At 37.7% G+C, this 18,432-nt stretch overlaps 1 protein-coding gene across 1 annotated transcript in view; it reads left to right on the top strand.

The window, feature by feature from the left end:
• USH1C (USH1 protein network component harmonin) overlaps window positions 1–18,432 on the top strand; it is a 45,438-nt gene that overhangs the window by 23,248 nt on the left and 3,758 nt on the right. The window contains exons 15-22 of the mRNA XM_030949536.1: window positions 1,190–1,239; window positions 3,944–4,096; window positions 4,464–4,580; window positions 6,659–6,907; window positions 8,773–8,829; window positions 10,340–10,459; window positions 14,748–14,810; window positions 18,325–18,366. Coding sequence (XP_030805396.1) covers window positions 1,190–1,239; window positions 3,944–4,096; window positions 4,464–4,580; window positions 6,659–6,907; window positions 8,773–8,829; window positions 10,340–10,459; window positions 14,748–14,810; window positions 18,325–18,366 — 851 coding nt within the window. The remainder of the gene's footprint in view (window positions 1–1,189; window positions 1,240–3,943; window positions 4,097–4,463; window positions 4,581–6,658; window positions 6,908–8,772; window positions 8,830–10,339; window positions 10,460–14,747; window positions 14,811–18,324; window positions 18,367–18,432) is intronic.

Raw genomic sequence — 18,432 nt, 5'->3', positions numbered from 1 at the left:
GGAGACCTGGTCTGATTCCTAACCTGATCCTATTTTATTATATTATTTTGTGTGTGACTTTGGGGCAGTCTGCTGATGGTTCCGTTACAGGAAAAGCCACCAAACTCTTCAGGCTTCCCTTCACCACATAGCAGACCAGTTGTCCACATGTAGATTCTATCAGCTCTTCAGGACTGGAGGAGGTTGGAGATTGTTTTAAGTAGAGCCTTTTTTTTTATAGTTCTGTAGAAAAACATCCCATCACTTACTACATTTCTTGTTTCGCAGAAACTTCTAGTCACACATTACTGATCTCTTTTTCATTTCATGGGAACCTCCAGCTACTGTCACTTCTGTCCCCTCACCCCTTTCCTCCTTTGTTTCTCTAGAAGATTTAAAGGGACTTGCACATGACCAACTTGAAACAGATGACATGGATGAAGTGAACATGAAGCAGGACAAACAGGTTTGCCACTCAGCCCTGACTTCCTATCCTGATTCAGATTCTTCCTGTGTCTCACCTCCTCCTGACAGTCAGTCTTGACATTCAGCTAGCCGTTTGGTTTTCATAGGGCAATGTGTGTGGTCCTTTAGTAAATGATGAAAGATTTTGACACTACTGCTGTCGTTGCATCTAAAGATAACCTTGATATGAAATCTAACAACCCTACAGAAACGTGGACTATATTGAGTACTCTGTTGGCAGTGTTTCCCATATAAAGTTATGGTAACATATTCTTTTGTATGTTTTTACTTAGCAATATATTTTATAATATTTATGCACTTGGCTTGAAACATTTTGTCCTGGGAAATGGAGCTTCTCATGTCTCCTCAAAAGCCATATTCTGCCACAACCTTGAATGAGTTTGAATACCTGGTTAACTTTCATAAGGCTTGCTAAAACTACAGTAAAGTAGGAATGTGACCATAGAAATCCTAGCAATGCACATGGCCTGTTTGGTTCTGTATGAAGATTACTTGTTGCATTTTCTTTATTTGTCATAAAATGTGTATCATTAAAATAAGGGAAGCCTATGACTAAATCTTCTAGAACAATTTACCAAGAATGTAGCTAAGAACTTGTCACGTAATATCAAACCTCTGGTGTTGCACCTTCAAATAAGTTTTAATCCGTTACACATTATTAGCATGGATTGGTCTGCGTATGAGCCTTTTCTTCAGAAAACAACTTTTCCTTTACCTTTTGTAGCTTTTGAATGGTTTTATCGGTATGAAGGGAAATTTCCCACGATCCGTAAGGTACAAAGTTTGAAATGTGAATTTGTTTGCTGTGTGCATGTTTGAACTGGAATTCCTCATTTTTCTTCTTCTCTGCTATTAGTGAATACTCTTTATAGTCAAATGCTCCTTCTTAATCTGTGCACAGATTAAGATGTCTTTGGGATGCATGTGTCTAGGACTTTGTCCTTTTGAGTCCTTCAGGCTCTGGGTTCTGCCATGTGCAGAGGGAATTGTATAACAATTCTTTGCAGATGTTTATTACAGGTGGGCAATGTATGTCTTCATGTTCTCCAAAAGTCCTCAGAATCATGTGTATATAAAAACAGTAGAGACAAAAGTTATCCAGTTATACCTTTGCAAATCTCCCTGTAGGAGTGCTGAAGGCAAAAGGCTTTTAGGCATGCACATATGAGCAAAAAAAAAAGTTAACAATCTTTAAGCTGATAGAATACTTCTGTATGGAATACTGCTGAAGTATTGCAATATCAATTAATGGGAGTTTCAATTAATATTTTGTACTTGGTGTTGCTTCCTTTTCTTTATTTCTTGCAGTGTATATTAGCCATATTATAGGGTGTTTGTTGTTGTGTTGTGTGCTTTAGTGGTGGTTTTTTGCTAATTAACTGTGATGAAAATACCATGAAGATTTTGTGTGTGTATCTGGCAAGAACTCAAGGTTTCAGAGGAGGTCAGGATTGTCTCTGACAGATGAAGTATTTGTGTCACTGTTTAGGGCTATTACTTTGACCTTCTGTGTGCCCAGGATATACCTGCTGCCCTTAAAATAGATCAGGAGAAGATGGTGCATTCCAATAGCTTTTTGTACTGCTAGTGACTGTAAAATCATCATGGATCTGTAACCTGTGTGAAAACCAGGGCAGTTGGGATTTTTATCCAAAAATTATAAATGCATGCTGTGGAAACTCTTCACACAAAGAGGGCAATGCCCAAATACCTCTTCATATACTAAGGATCTTAACATAATTCCTGTTGAACTTCACCACACTGTGTGCACTGGAAGCTTGGAAAGATTTTATTTTCAATCATTTGGTTTTGGCTGTGGCGAATTTCTATCCTACTCCCTATTGCTAATGATTTTTTGCTTGTTTTAAAACCAATATTTTACTCTGTACTAAAAATGTCTATAATAGGAAGTAAACTGAATCCACAGGGAAAATTGTAGGAAAGGATGAATCATCCTGTTGCTTCTGAATGCTGTGAGTGCAGCTAAGACAGTGAGATATATGTTCATGTTCTAGAAGACTTTGGCTTGTGTACTGCTTAGTGGGCCTTTGAATTTGGTAATTCTTCAAATGTTGATACCTAGCAAGTTGACCTGCCTGATTGTTACATCTAGCAGACGGTACTAAATGTATCTTTGAATTTTTAAGAGAATGATATTGGCAGTTGTTGTTAAGGTAAAAACTAATTAGCCCTGAACAAAATAGACCGCAGAATTAGGTTTATGTTAAAATATTAGTGTGGAAAGCTAGATTTTTTTTTTAGTTAAGCTTTATTTCCAATGTGTTTGGGGTTCCTTTTCCCTCCCTCCCTAAGATACAACCACCATGTAACCATGAAGCAATAGACCACACCCCACTGAACTCAGCAGTACAAAGTCCCAGTTAACTGCTTGACTGGGGGAATTGGCTTCTGTAGCTGCCAGGGAAAATGTCTGTTCTCCAAGGCTTTGTTATCAATATTAACGTGCAAAAGGTGAAAGGAAGACAAATAATGCTATTTAATGTGAAACAGTTTGTGGTGGTTTTGGGCATTCAAAGCAAGAAAAGTCAATAGCTGATGATGATGATGATAAGAACAAAATCAAACCTGAAGCACAGCATTTCTGGCTGTGGCAGTAATTGTCTATAAGTGGCCACCTGCTCCTCTGTTTTACTTTTCATAAATAAAAGGAGAACATGGCATTTTGAAAATGAACTAAGTCCTACCTGTAAAAATGTGAAAGGGCAGCAGAAATGTAACATCACTAAAGAAGAAATAAGGAGCAGTGTGTGTTTTGAAGACAACAGGAACAGAGGCTTCCAAAAGACTATGTAGCTTTTCCCTTTGTTTGTATCCTACATCTAAAATTTTAGAGTCACTTTGTGCTATATTATTTAACTCATCTGAGTAGATTTTATCCAGTGCCTTGTAGGATCTTACATGGTCTTTGTGATGCAGTGTTCCTACTTGGAAGTAGGAACTAAGTTTCTGCACTGATCTAAACCTTTTCTTTCTAATTCCTTATTTCAGTTTTATTAGGGGATGCAATGATGATTTTAGGGCATATGCATGAAGCTGTTGTATGCATGGACTATGCACATCTACCTATACATGAGCATCTGTCACCTGAAAGCAGTCATTCATATATTTATATATAAATGCCAAAACAGAGAAATGGCAATTTAAGACACAACCAAAACTGTTTGAATACTCAAAGTTTTGTAGTGGGCCTGTGTGCCCTAAAGTTGTTACTTGGCAGAGGAACAAAAAAGTTGAACACTCTGATCTCAGCCAGCTTATGTTAGGGGGCGCAAGCCCTCCAAAAAGCTTGAATTTCCTGCAAATTGCTGGGTAAAAAAACTTTGGATTTTCTTTAAAAAAACCATTCCCATACTTGCATAGACTGTAATTATTTTTTCAAGGCAGACACTCATGTACCAAAATTGAAGTTTCTGGTGGTTTTAGCTGATAAAATATTTTTGTTACAAAACCTTCCCAGAAAGGGAAAGAACGAAAGAAGTCAAAAAGTGATAGTTTTTCTGAACAAAAGAAGAATAAAAAGGAAATGGAGTTTGAGCAAAAACTTGCCAAAGAGAAAGAAGGAATGCTGGAGAAAGAAAAACAATTGAAAATAAATCGTCTTGTGCAAGAGGTATGTTGTGATCTATCAAGTGCAAAGCTATATTGAAAGAAAATTAAATGGATTTTTAGTGGAATTATTTTAGCAGGACAGTTGTTTACTTATTCAAAGATAATGACATTTTTTAAAACTGTTTTACTGCAAAGTTCTGTTGTCACATTTTCCTGTTTCTAGTCAGCTTTTGGGCCCAAATGAGGATATCTCTGCAGTTGTGTCCATGTGTAGTGATGCATTTACTGAAAAATGGCAAAATAGGGAATCCTTCTTAAAAGTATTATTATTTTTAAAACTATTTTAGCTGGCATTTCATGCTTTTGAAACATAGTTGTCTTATGACCATACCTATAACCTTTTCTAATGCACCAATGTTATGGTCAAGGTATCTGAGACAGAACGAGAAGACCTGGAAGAATCAGAAAAGGTGCAGCACTGGGTGGAAAGACTTTGTCAAACACGGTTAGAACAGATCTCCTCTGTGGAGAATGAGTCTCCTGAGGTAAAATTCTAGCTTTTCCATATATTGCATCATCTCTAAATAACTGAAAGTTGTCTCCTAAAAGCAACAGGTTTTACTGGTGGAAAAAATCTTTCTCTTTCTTCCTCAGTCCTTTCTCAGAGAGGGAGGAAAAAAGTCAATAATTGATGAGTTACAGTCTATAGAATTTGCTTTTACAATATTTTATGAAAATTTAAACATTATTTTAATGAACTGATTATCTTTTGTCCTTTGAACTCTATTATCACCACTAACTTAACAGTTTTGTCTCATGCAATATTTGGGCTAGGTGGGACATGCTGCCAGTAACAAAAGCTAGATCCATCTATATTTATTAGTATCATGTGAATATAAGAATATCATTTATTATGAGCTCTTGGAAGCTTCCCTGTATTATGTGAAATAAAGGAACAGCATGAGAAAATTACAAAAAGATATGAAACTCACAAGGAATAGGGTTTGGGCTTGTGCTTTAAGTAGTCCCCTTTAATCAGGGGAGCTGCAGAAAGTGATTGTTCCTTAGAGCCTGATGGTTCTAAATGTGTGGTGAGGCTTTCCCACCATCCTGTTGTTCTGGCTGTCTTCCAAGGACAGCCACTTCCAAGAGGAACCCTGCAATCTGAGCTCTCATGGGATTGCCGAGAAACTGCAACCACAAAAGGGACCTTGGGGAACGCTCTTGCATGATTTTCCTTCAGGTCAGTGTGGAGCAGCTCTGAAAAAAGCAGCTGATCTTTTGTTCCTCATGGCCCTAGGCTCAGATCCATGTGGTTTTCAGTACAGATCTTTAGTGGAATGATTATGCAGAGGTTTTCTGCCACTATCCAAACTTGGCAGCCTGTGTTCTGCTAGGACTTTGTCCCCCTTTGTGAACTAAGAAGGAGCATAACAGATTACAAACAATGTTGTATTTTCAGAACTCAACCTGGATTTAAGACCAGCATTCTGTTATGTTTGTTCCATCAATTTTTCTTTTACGTTATGTATAATTTCTCTACTACAATTTTTCTACAAATCTGCCCAGGCAGTTAAAGCACATGAAACACAAAACCTGAGTGCTCCTTAGGGGTAAATGCAGCCGAAAGATATTCAGGTGCTACAGACTGAACTGTTTCTTGGGAACAAGAGCATTCAAGATCTCCTCTGCCAAAGAAATAGCAATTTTTCAGCACAAGGAGGTGAGCATGTTAGATAAGAAGAATGTGAAAGGTGTCACCCACTGAGGGACATGTTGCCATATTAGAGTAAGATGAATGTGTCTGTCAGACAGCTTATCTATGTAAGGTTTCCTCAGCTGAGTCTGCAAAATAGCAGAATGACTGAATTTTGTCAGATAGTCCAGTTGGGTCACTGATAAAAGAAATGTTAGCAACTCTAACAGCATATGCAGATGCCTTCTTCACACATATCCTTATTTTTTTGGATGAGCTGCTCATTACATTCTGAAGTTGTTTAGTACCCCAATAGATCTGGTGTGGATTAACATAAATTATAAAATCTCAAGCCCCTTGTGGATTAACATAAATTATAAGATATCAAGCCCCTTGAGGTTCTGAATTTAATAGCACACTAAATTTTTGTTTTGATAGCTGCTTAAGCTTAGTTTCCTTTCTTGTACTAATGTGTGGTTATGTTTACACAACTTTAACCCCTTTCCCTTTTCGAACAACATAGAATCTCAAGGCCTGTCTTTGATTATTTTCCTTCAAATAATCACCTTTTTGAGGAGCAATCCTTGCTTTCTCCTCATAAGAGCCAGAGAAGAGGCAAAAGTTGTGTTATCTTGCTTTGTCTTGTGATTTTGCCTTCTGAAAACTTCATGCCATTGGGGTTTTGTGGGGTTTCTTTTGTCGACGCCCTTACCCCAACAGCTGCTGTCACACCACTTGGGTTTTTCTTCTTTTTAAACTGGAATCCCAAGGAGAGCTTTTGGAAAGGCTTTCAGAGAAAACGTTGGTGTATATTCTGTGTGGGAGAAGCAAAGATCTTCCTGTGGAGGAGCAGTTGGGCTGAGCGGTGTCCTAGGGCTGCCCATTCTTTGCAAGTGTTGAGGCAGGTTTCTGTTCTGTTGCCTGTAGCTGGCGAGCGGCCGTCCCTCTGCCTCCCCCCCTGCCACCTCGATGCGGCGCTTTGCCGGGGGCCTGCAGCTGCACACCACAGACCTTGATGACATCAACTTAGATGAAGTTGACAAACCCAAGCAGCGTGCACCGCCACCTCCGCCACCACCACCACCCCCTACTGTTACCCCAGCACCACCAGCTCATCCACCTCCTGCCTCAAATGCTCCACGAGGTCCAGCCCTATTGGTAACACCAGCTTCCCAGGTGACCTCGGGATCTGTTTGGATGCATGCACCTTTGTGATTCCCCTGCGTGCCTCCCATCACCATCTTTGTCCACTGGACCTACCCTTCTGCCCCTTGCAATGTCAAAGGAGGGAATGGGGTGGTTTCTTCATTTTTTCAGTAGTGAATGCAGTCCAGAGGTAGTTTCATTTTGATATTTTTTAAATGTAAATCAGGAGGAGTTTGCTCTCCTGCTTATGTACCTTGTAACCCTATTATTACCTGCAGATGTACTAAGCAGAATGTATCAGTTTAAAAAAAAAAGGCTGTTTGGACTTGAGTGATTAAAAACTTTAAAAAGCTATTGCAGGCAGCAGATTTAATTAATTGTTAAATTTGAGAAAAGTATCTCTGTAGTGGAAATTACTTGTAGAAGTGCTTTAAATGTGTCTTCAAATTGCTTTGTTAGGTGAGAAGAGTGGACAAAGAAAATTGGCTTAAAGTCAGAAGGTCAAACTTTTAAAAGGTCAAAACTGTATAAAACAAAAAAGCAAGAGCTGGTAACCTGGTTTGACCTTCTGCACTTTGCGAAAACATCAACTTTCTCCTTATTGCAATCTGAGTTCAAAAGAGGATCAAATAAAAGAAATCTTGTGCCAAATCTCGCTTTAGGAAAGAAATGGCAGCTGACTCATCATAATTCCCTTTGCTAAGCACTGTAGTGAGAATCATGTACTTGTTCTTTTGGCAAAAGCTGCTTACTTGTTTCAAGCAGCAGAAGAGGATCCCATATGGTCACTTTTTTCCTATACAGTTTTCTGCATGGGTTGACTGACTGCACTGTTGAGTTTTGGGGGTTTTGCATGTTTACTAAATAGTCTTTTTATTTGCATGATTTTCCTTGGGTGGGGAAAGATATGCAAATTTATCCCTTTTTGGTGGAAACTGGTAGATTCTCTTTTTGTGAATAATTGCCCTGATTTGACCCATGAATCTCTTGTAAACTTATGTGGACCTCTGATAGTGTTTGATCTATGTGGTTCATATATTTGGAGTGCCAAGAATGTGCAAGATCTACTGAAATGGAAATATCATATGTTCTTATGGATAGCAGGTTTCCCAAGTTATTTGCCAAATAAAAATGATGTGAAAGGGCACAAGTGTTGAGAGGAGAAATACACTCTTTTAAAGAGAACAGAGACTATTCAGATAGAAGGAGTAATATAGGATCTGCCATACTTATCTGGCCCCAAATCAATATAATCTAATATTTGTTTCTGGTAGTTTGTCACTGCTAGCTGTGTTAGAGAAAATAAATTAATAATTAAGAAAAAATATGTTAGGTAACAACAAATAACCTAGTCTTTGAAATTAATGTCAGTTTTCACTGAATATAATTACTGTATATGAGGAAATAACTAGGCTCTTAGTAAAATTAATTGAGCCGAAGCTGCTTTGTTTATAAATCGATAATTTAATATATCTGATGTTGTTTCAGAAATGGAAGACAAATCCAAAGCTTGACAGTTTATTCTTGCTGCCTTCTACAAAGTCAGTTTTTAACCCCACAGATAAGCAAAAGCAGTACATTTGTGTGGCTGTGGATTAAAGATCTTGTGTTAGTGCCTGCTAAAACCAAAAAATAAGACAACTGTAGTTGTCCCATAGGTTCATTTTTCTAATATTACTCAAGCTGGTACATCTTCTTTACATTGCTCCATTTTTAGTTTTAACTCAGATAATTTAATTTCCAATTCAGCTTGAACAAAACCTGACAAAAGGAATAAAATCCTGTCAGAGACATTCTTGAGAACTAGCTGTTAAAATATCTGGTATAATTATCTGTTTCTGAAAAAATTATTATTAGCTTTATATGAACCCAGTACTAAGTGTGTTGCTGTTTAGGTTGTAAGAAACACCTCCCATGTTGGCAAAGCGTCCCCTGTGTCAAGCAACCCGCTGGTATGTCACGAGCTGTTTATCATGGCTGTGGTTTCATGAACTTCCCATGTAGTGCTAATGACAAGGAAATGCCAAAGGTTTCACTCTGCAGGGATAATTTCTTTAAAATTCAGAACAGGGAATGATCTGTGTGGATATGATGCTGTGGTGAAAGCCCAAGTGGTGGAAGTGACTCCTAATGGTCCAAGGATTTTGTATTTCAACAATTTAGCAAAATGCAGTCAATATTTGCATGTTGTGAATGTCTGTATGTCACAGCACATGTGCTTTGTTCTTCCATCAAGGCAAAAATTGCTAAGTTCAAACTACCTTTTAAATATAATGGGTGCTAAGATGCAAGTTTCATCTCAGAACCACCATTTGTTATCTCTTTGCACTGACTTTGCATGATCAGAATGGTCAGACATCCATTCTGCCCTCTAGAAAAATCTGTTGCTAAATTATGCAACTCCAGGAGAAATCATCCAGTTCCAGCGTAGCTTAACAAGTTGGTATCTGTGAATCTGTTGATTCTGATTCTTCTAAGTTCAGAATATTTAATGTATTTTGCAGTGCGGAACAACATTAGTTGAGTGATATCCACAGGGACTTGTAAATATCTGATTCAAACTTTTTTAAAAGTTATTTAAGAAAGGAGTGGATGGGGGGAAACAAGCCCACAGGGGAAAAACGCACACACACACACAAAAAATAACAAACATAAAACCAAATCCAAAAAGTGGCTTAACCCATTTGCTGGAAGCTGATAAATAATTTCAGAGGTTACAGCTTGTACCATAAGAATGATCTCTGGCATACATCACATTTCCTATGAGAAACATTGCGAAAAGTGTCCCAAGAGTTGCTGGGACTAAGTCAGAAACTGAACCCACAGGACTCAGTTTTGAACTCTTTTCTTGAATAAAACTCTGCTTGATGTCAGTGGGAGTTTTGGCTGAGTGAGAAGTGTAGGATTGGAATAGGACATACTGAATGATGAGGTCTCTGGGTCTCTCTACTTTGTGGAGTCAAGGGCACGGAATTGACCTAACAAACCCTTGCTGTTAAATCAAGATAATTTAACTTGAAATTCCTTATGGAAAGCTGTTTGCTGCAGCCCTGCTGAATTTCATCTTAAAAGATTTATTTAGCCATGGATTAGTTAAAATCTTATTTTGGGTTCACTGTGTTCTTACACTCAACTTTAGCAGTTTTGGGTTTTTTTCCCTCTAACTTCTCATTCAGTTTGTTGCCTTTATGGGAAAAATGCCAAAAGCAGCACTGAGATTTTTCCATAATCTTTTTGGTGAAGACAGACTTTAGGTGAAAAGCTACTACTTGGATATAAGAGAAATTGTGTTTTGGTTTGTTGACTTTGTAAGCCTTAGTTAAAATAATTCTGTCAGCTCTGTTTTGTATTAGTGTCCCTGAATTCATTATGATAAACCATTTGAATTGAGGAGTCTTGGTGAAATTATGGATTTGCATAAATTAGGTTGTAAACTGTAATTTTCTTAAATTAATTCCATAGCAACTTGCTCCAAGTCCACCTACCCAGCGTCATCCAGGGGTACCAATAGTCTCTAAACCAGTTATGCTGCATCCTGACCCAAACTTCGTGGTCAGGCCAACAATCAAATCAGAGGCCCTGGTAAGCCTTTTAATGTCCTTTTTCTGAGTGCTCCAGTACTGTGGGAGTTTAGTTTTGATATTGTTCTTTGTGATGTCCTCAAAGAATCAATCTTTGTCCCATTTCCTGCTAACTAAAATTCCTGTATATTTTCAAGCAGTCACTAATGGTAAGTACAAAACAGTATTTTTCCTTTTTTTGGCAAGGTGGAAAAGCCACTTTAAGTGACAATTTTTGTACAGAGGTACATAATTTCAGAGCAGTGTAAAGCCCTAGAATTTGTACATCTTATTTCTCATTTATTCAGATGCTGGGTTTTATTTTTATAAATTCTGAATTCATCAGAAATGAAATGAAAATTAAGTAAATTGCCTTTTTCCTTTGTAAACAGTCATGAACATACTTGAAGACATATGCCTTATGATATAATTTTTCCTATATATATATATAAATTTATAATTTAAATGTATCTTTTAATTTCCAGGGGGAAAAATGTGTGTCATTACATTAGACTCTAATATAGTAGTCATGCAGAGTTACTGCAAAATTCAGTTGCAATCAGCTTCTTTTTCTTATTTCTTTCCCATTTCTGTTTCAAATGCAAGTGAAGGGGAAAGTCAGAGGCTAAATATTTTAGGACCAACCATGTAGCATCCTTGGGAACTGTAGTTTATGAGCGAAGTGAGCCAAGGCTTACTGAGCAAAAAAAGGAGAAATATGGAAAAATTGCTCAGGCAGGTGATAACTCCCAGTCCTTGAAATTCATCTAAAATAGCTGGTGAACTAGTTGGTAGTGTTTATTCTTGAGGGTCATCATGACTCAAGCTATTTGTGTCAGAGTTCTGTTTGTTGCATGCGTCTGTATGGATACATGTATCTATGTATTTGTAAGACAGTAAGTGACAGAAAACTCATCAAATTTGTGTTGTATTTATTTAATTAAAAGCTATTTCTGGCAGTAAGTTATGTACACAATATTCCTAGCTGTGTTTCATTAAAACATAATGGATTTCTTTGTCATTTTACGTTTTAATATTTTAGATAGTCTTACTTCTTTATTTTCTCCTGTTACACATTGAAGAAATTTAAGTGATACTTAGTAACCACTTTTCACACAGCCAGAGTCATCTTGAAGCTTCTACATTATAAATTAATTGAATGGTAATTGGAAGCAGTTTTAATAAGTTGCTTAAGAGAAGGCAGGCACATGAGCTAAAAATAAATTCAGATCCCTCCAGTGGAGATGTTCCCTTCAGTTGGAGCTCTCATTTTGATTGTGTTCAGTAATTTAACATCTCTAAGCAATATGAAAACCCTTAGGAGAGGAATGAACAAAGTCCTAATCTGCAGTTAATATCATCTAGCTCTTGGAAAAGTGTGTTTATGTGAACTAGTTTGCAAAATGGATAATACCTTTATGTGTGCTCCAACAGTCTTGGTACAAATTTTAAAAGGCGCTTTTTTTTTTACTGACTATATACAATCAGTTTAAGAAACTGGCAACAGGATCCACCTCCATGGGAAATGTCTTATGATTTGTTATGCATGCATGCACATTTTCCAAATCACAAGTCTGCTAAAATCTTTCAGATTCAATCATCTTCCTTCCCAAACTGCCTTATATTAGTTGGAAGATCAAAATTTCCGTGGGAACAATATTCTGGTGGGACTTCGAGAGAAAGATCAGTCTATAAATTGGTTTGGTCGACCTTATACCTCTTACTTCCATTGATGACTTACTGCAGTAAAGGGTATTTATTCATCCTCACTGCAAGGAAGTCATAAGCATGCGAAATAAAAACAGCATGGATACTGAAGAGGAAGATTACTCCCATTAGTTAAAAAAAGAAAAGGCCAGTGTATGACAAACCAAACAAGACAGTGCCTGCCTGTCTCCAGAAGTGTGTAAGAATTATAATTAGATTTCATGCAAAAGGGGAGTGGGGTTTGATTGGTTGCTATGTGTGGGTTTGTGCCTGTGTGTTGAAGTTCATTGTTCACATACAGGACCAGTTCCACTTCTCTTAGTGGAGAAGAGTATCACCAAAGACAACATGTAGGGGGATAGAATACAAGAAAAATAAAAATAGTGTGGAAAGTAATCTCACCCCTAAGGAGTTGCAGCTGGGCCAATTAGCAAAGATTAGGAACAGGCCTGACTTTACCAGGCCACAGCTGTAACCAATGAGAGGAAGAGTGCTATAAAAGAGTGGGGTGGCTGGGTGAGAAGGGAACTGGAGTCAGGTGGCTGCTTTGTGAAGAAGAAAGAGTCAGTGCTCTGAGGAGATGCCCACGAGAAACACCCAGAAGGTATGAAACTTTTGTGATAGGAGACAACAGTATGGAACCCCTGCAACAAGATGCCAACAACAACACGCTATTTGCTGTCTGGTTTCTCATCTTCCTAGATTTCACACACCTTATGGAACTCCAGCTTTTGTGTCTTAATTTGACATAATGCACACCACTTTTTCTACCTTGTTTTTACCTGAATTTCCCTTTCCTGAGTAGCAAGCTCAAGAAAGTGAGGTTGATGGATTTATTTGATTCAAGAAACTAATCCAGTTGGCCTATATTCAAGCAATTAACTAGTAAAGATGAAAAAGCATGTATTTAAGAATAAAATAGGCATGCAAGAATGGGTAAAATTCTCCTGTTACCTGGAAGGTAGTTGGGCCAGATAGTTTCTGTCATGACTTAAGTAATCTTATTAACTAAATTCAGGTCAGAATTACCAGGTCTCTTAACAGTTTATGAATATGAAATTTTTTCACTTATAAATAGGGAAATGATGGGAGATGTTTAAACCTTAAGTGTGGCCTTGAACACTGAGGGCTGCTCTGAGTGAAAATCAGGGTGAGCTGTGCTGGAGTGAACTGGAATACTCTCCCAGAAAAGCCAATTAAATTTTGGCTTAGAGAACAGGAGGGGACTGTTATGATTTAGTGGTGAGATTGTCATAGATGCAAAATCACCAGGAACATAAGTCTCTGCTCTCCCATCTATCAAAAACATCCTGTTGTGTGAGTTACAAGGCCCTGCTGCACTTGCTGCTACAAAAGATTTTTCCTCCCTTTTTTGTTTACAACTGGAGGAAGAATTTCTGAAGGGAAAAAGAATTTAAGCTTTCCTCCAATTTGCAAGATTTGAAGCCTGGTTCTGCAGGACTGAAGACAAGACAGGTGCTTAGATACCATGTGGCAAGATGGGGGAGGATTGGAAATTTCAGTTAGTATTTGTTATAGCCATACCAAAACAATCTGTGTTGAAAGTGTTTTGGTTTTTTTTTTAGAGAGGTTTTAAAGAGATTTGTGGAAAATCTTTCCAAACTTGCCCATAAGTCCTCCAAGACAAAAACATACAGTTTGTATTAATTGAACATAAATTACATTTTATTAACTCTAGAATATTTTTCCAAGTAATGGTAGGACTCTAGGACACTGAGAGGAACATGAGTAAAACTGATACATAGTAATTGGTTTCAAAGCAAATTGAGTTTGTAAAGGTAGATGCCAGAGTTGGGTCTGTAGGAAGTTTTTCTTGTTTCAGAAGACTCAGATACATTACCTGATTTGCTGCAAGGTTTTGAGTGGAGTCTGGGGAACTGTCAGTAGTGTTTTGTATAATAATATGAGAGTTAGCCCATTTCAGTTTTGAAAATTTTTGTAGACTAAGGAGATATTCTGTATTTTAAGTGATTCCAAACTACTGCATACCATTTTGTTAGAATAGTGGAAGTGACAGAAAAACAAAATGAATATGGAATTTAAGACCTTGAAGCCAAACAGAATAAAATAAGATCCATTTAATAATAGAATTCACCTTCTCAGTATAGGAAGTCCTTGGTAAGCAAACCTTATCCTAGGAAAGCAAATGTTAAATGCATAAATGTATTTTTACTATGACTTCTCAATAGTTTGGAAATTATTATCTACCATTTTGTCCATGTTTAGGGTTGGGGTTTTTTTCAATTTTCTTTTCTTATATATCATGGATGAGAGACCCAAGCACTGTTTTGTAGAAATTAGTTTTAAAAGCAGTCATGGAAGATATTTTTAAGAAATCTTGTGGTATGGAAATGTGCATTATTTATGTAGTTTTTCTAGAATTCTTTCCACTTTGCATTCAGTACTATTTCTCTCTGTGTGTTCTCTCATTTTGAAATGATACAGGGAACAAGCACTAACAAGTCCAAGTGTGATTTAGTCCCTAGGAGAGCAAGATAAGCAGTAAGATAATTTATGAGTAGGTGATACGTATTTACAGCAAAAAGTTAACACCTGGTTTGGCGATTTTCTTTCTTTTGCAGCCACAAGAGATGTTTAAAAGGATGGTGGTTTACAATTCATCATTTAGATCTAACAAAAAACAAGTAAAATAATGTTTTCCGTGTTTTGTGTGGTACTTCTTGTTTGATCATAGATTTAAAACTTTCCTTTCTAATTCTGTTGCTCAGTTTCTAAAACAGAAGATGCAAGACAGCCCTAGTGCATGAGAACTGCTGGTCTTTGTAAGCTTTAAGTGTGTGCCTGTGGCTCCAGCTAGGCTAGGCAGAGAGAATGAGAAGAATGAGAATAAATCCTTCCAGCTGAACCATCTGTAACTCCCTATATGGTTAAGTGCAACCTTTAAAATAGCTGAACACTGATAACTGATCTGATACTGATATTCCTAAGATTTCCTTGTTTCTTTTAGCGTCCAGCTGCAATGCTTTCAGTGATAAAATACTTTATCAGATTAACAAATAGAGCTATCATCATAACATAATTACTGGTAGGAAATTAGAGGAACTGGTGGTGGAAAGCCTTGTTCATTCAGCCTTCCTGTATTGTGTAGGATTTTCCTGCTGCATTTTTACTTTTGTTGCTTTCCTCTGTCATAATGATGAAGTTTTCATCTCTTCATCTTTGGTTGCCTGGTGGTTCAATAGATGGCTCCTTGAAGAAGTGAACTTTAGGCTAAACTTCTCCACTGCTGTAAAATGTGCCAGTACAAAACACCTTTGGTAGCGCAAGCTAGGTTACATGGATTGACATTATCTGAAATGTTGACACACAGTATTGAGCTCACAGTGTGAGATTTTGAGCGGTACAACATAAAGATTAATAATATTTTTTTTCTTCTTTTAATCAGTTTCAATCTATATCTAAAAGGGATAACTGACTGAAAAAGATCCAACTTTGAGATTATTTATTTGCCAGTAAATGCTAGTATGTTCTAAATATATAACAATTGTGTTCTTAAAAGAGGGGGTTTTTTGGAAAGTTTGTTATTTCTGGTTGTGAGTTTCTCTTTCAATTAGTTGTTGTTGTTGCTTGGGGTTTGTTTGTTTGTTTGTGGTTTGTTGTTATTTCTGGTCTCAATTGCTCTTGACTATTGTTGTTAGAAACCAGTGAAGCAGTATCATTAGTATAAGTGCTCATGTTTTGGAGGTTGTTTTTTCTTTAAACAGTAACTTCAGCTTTCACCTCGAAGTCCAGAGAGTTGTGTCAGTGAAATCAAATATTTTAGTGTTCCATTTTCAACTTATGCTTGGTCATCTGAATGTTTTTGTAAGTCAAGAAGGGATTTGAATGCTCTTAACTCTTTCACCTGAAACATCCTGAGTGGTGGGAGGGTAGGCTTAGGACTGTGCTTTCCACTTAGTGTTCCTTGCTTCATTCATCCCTGCTTGGATATGGAGTGCACTCTCTGATCTCTGAATCTGTGGTGTCTATTTCAGGGAAGATATATTATGGTTCAATGCATGTCGTCTTTCTGTCTTAGCAATATTTGTACACTATTGGATCCAGATCATATCTCTGATACATAGTGACATGAACCCGAGGGGAAAACAGTTTAGGTTGAATATTAGGAAATGGTTTTTCACCCACAGGGTGGTTGGGCACTGGAAGAGGCTCCCAGAGGCACCAGCCTGACAGCTCAAGAAGCGTTGGGACAGTGCCCTCAGGTGCATGGTGTCACTCTGTGCAGGCCAGGAGTTGGAGTAGTGATCTTTGTGGGTTCCTTCCAACTCAGGATATTCTGTGTTTCTATGACTTTTGCTTTCAGATTGTTTTTTTTAGTGATTTTTTAAATTTTATTTTGTGTGTTTGTTTTTGTGGAGTTTTTTGGGTTTTTCCTGTTTAAAGATTATTTTCCCAGGGAAACTTCCTTCAAGGGCAACATCTGTTTTTCATGAGGACAACCTGGGACAAAGAGTTCACTGACTTCCTTTAGATTACATAATGACTTAGTGACTTGGCTGAGATTGGAGTTCTCTTCTCTAAATTACTTGCTCCAAACCCATAGTTATCTACTTTAGCCATGATTCCAAAAGGCAGTACTAACTTCAGTTATTCCAAGTATTAATTGTTTGGGTAGCTTTCATTGTAAAATACTTCTCTTACAGTTTTAGTTAAATGGTTCATAATATTAATACACTTTGTAAATTAATGAATGGTTGATGGAAGTTTTTCCCCTGGGATGAAATTCTGCCCTTGCCTATGTCTGTGAGGAAATTCCCATTTATCTGGTTAACAAATGTAATGCAGTGTAACAAACTTAATGTAAAGCAGTGCTGTTATGGGCGAGATCAGAGCCCAGAAGGTTCATAGTCACATCAAAATTAGGCAGCCAGAGGAGGTGAGCAAGAGTATAGCAGAGGAAGCATTAGTATTTTCTGCCGGAACTTTGCATTTAACTACTACCCCTTAAATACACCACAGGAATCTTAAGCTGTGTGTTTGGTTTACAAGTGGAAAAAGGCTTAGGTGAGTCTGGCAGTGGAATAGTCTTTGCTGTCAAATGGATCCAGTAGAAAAGAGGCAATAATGAATATATCAAGCTTTATCATGCACTGAACCACTGGTCTGTATAAGGTATTGGCTTGCCTGCTGTGTCTGCAAAGGGTTGTGTGCTGCTGTGTTCCCCTGTCAGCAGGTTATTGCAGCTTGAGGCCACGAGAGTGGGAGCTGGGTGCCTCAGTAAAGATTTTCTTAAGTTCTGAAGTCCTTACTTTAGCATGCAGGGTAAGTGCAGAGCTTTCATAAATCCCTAGCACTGGCCATACAGTCTCACCCAGTAGCTACTAATCTTTCTCAAGAAACTGCACTCAAACACCATTAACTCCTGATGGCTGGTGCAGGAACTCTCATCCTTGCAGAAAAGGTAACTCCTGCTTTTCCCTGCAGTCTTGGTCTGACAAGGGTTAAGCACTACATTTTGTGAGTCTCCTCAAAGTCCAAACATCTTGCTGTGCCTAACTGCAGTTTCATCTTCTGCATTTCAGGCATTTCCTGACAAAACGTTTAAGTCCTCCACAGAACCATATGAAAACAAAAATCATATTGTTGTCCTGCAAATCGTCTAACAAATTGTTGTCCTGCACTTGCTTGTGGTATGGAGCCAAGTCCCTGAAACTCCACATCCAGAGGGAGAAAAGGGGGCTGAAAAAGAACCCTAAAACCCAGACAGAGTGGAGTAGTGTTGCTGACAGGTGAATTGGAGCCTGTCGTTTTCACCTGTTACCATCCAACATGTTGATATTCCCGAGAAATGTTGCTCCAAACAGTGTGACAGAACATATCTGCTTATGGTGCTTTCAAGATTTGTTCCTGTTCTGTCAGGTGTAGAGAGGAACTGCAGAGGTGACAGGTGGTAAACTCTTCCTCAGAAATGCTTCATTATATGACCAACTCAAATTATTGATCTGTCATGAGGTTTTGAAATGTCTTCTGACTGTCAGGATGGACTCTTTGCTGTCTCTCTGGACTTTTCTTCCGTTTCTGTCTTCTTTCATAGCTTACAGAATTACATGTTCTCTCACTAATAAATAAGATGGAATTTGTGTGTTAAGTGTGTGAGTGAGTTGCTGGTTTTGCAATTAAATATCATTTTATTCTCAGGGCTTCCAGAAGTATGTGGAAGATTTTGATCCATATTCAATGGTAAGGAGAGAATTTAAATGTGCTTCACTGTTTAATATTAAATACTCTGAAAAAAAGCCAAATCCT

This window comes from Camarhynchus parvulus, chromosome 5, assembly GCF_901933205.1.
Source record: "Camarhynchus parvulus chromosome 5, STF_HiC, whole genome shotgun sequence".
Taxonomy (NCBI): domain Eukaryota; kingdom Metazoa; phylum Chordata; class Aves; order Passeriformes; family Thraupidae; genus Camarhynchus; species Camarhynchus parvulus.
This window is presented reverse-complemented; position numbering and strand designations above follow the sequence as displayed.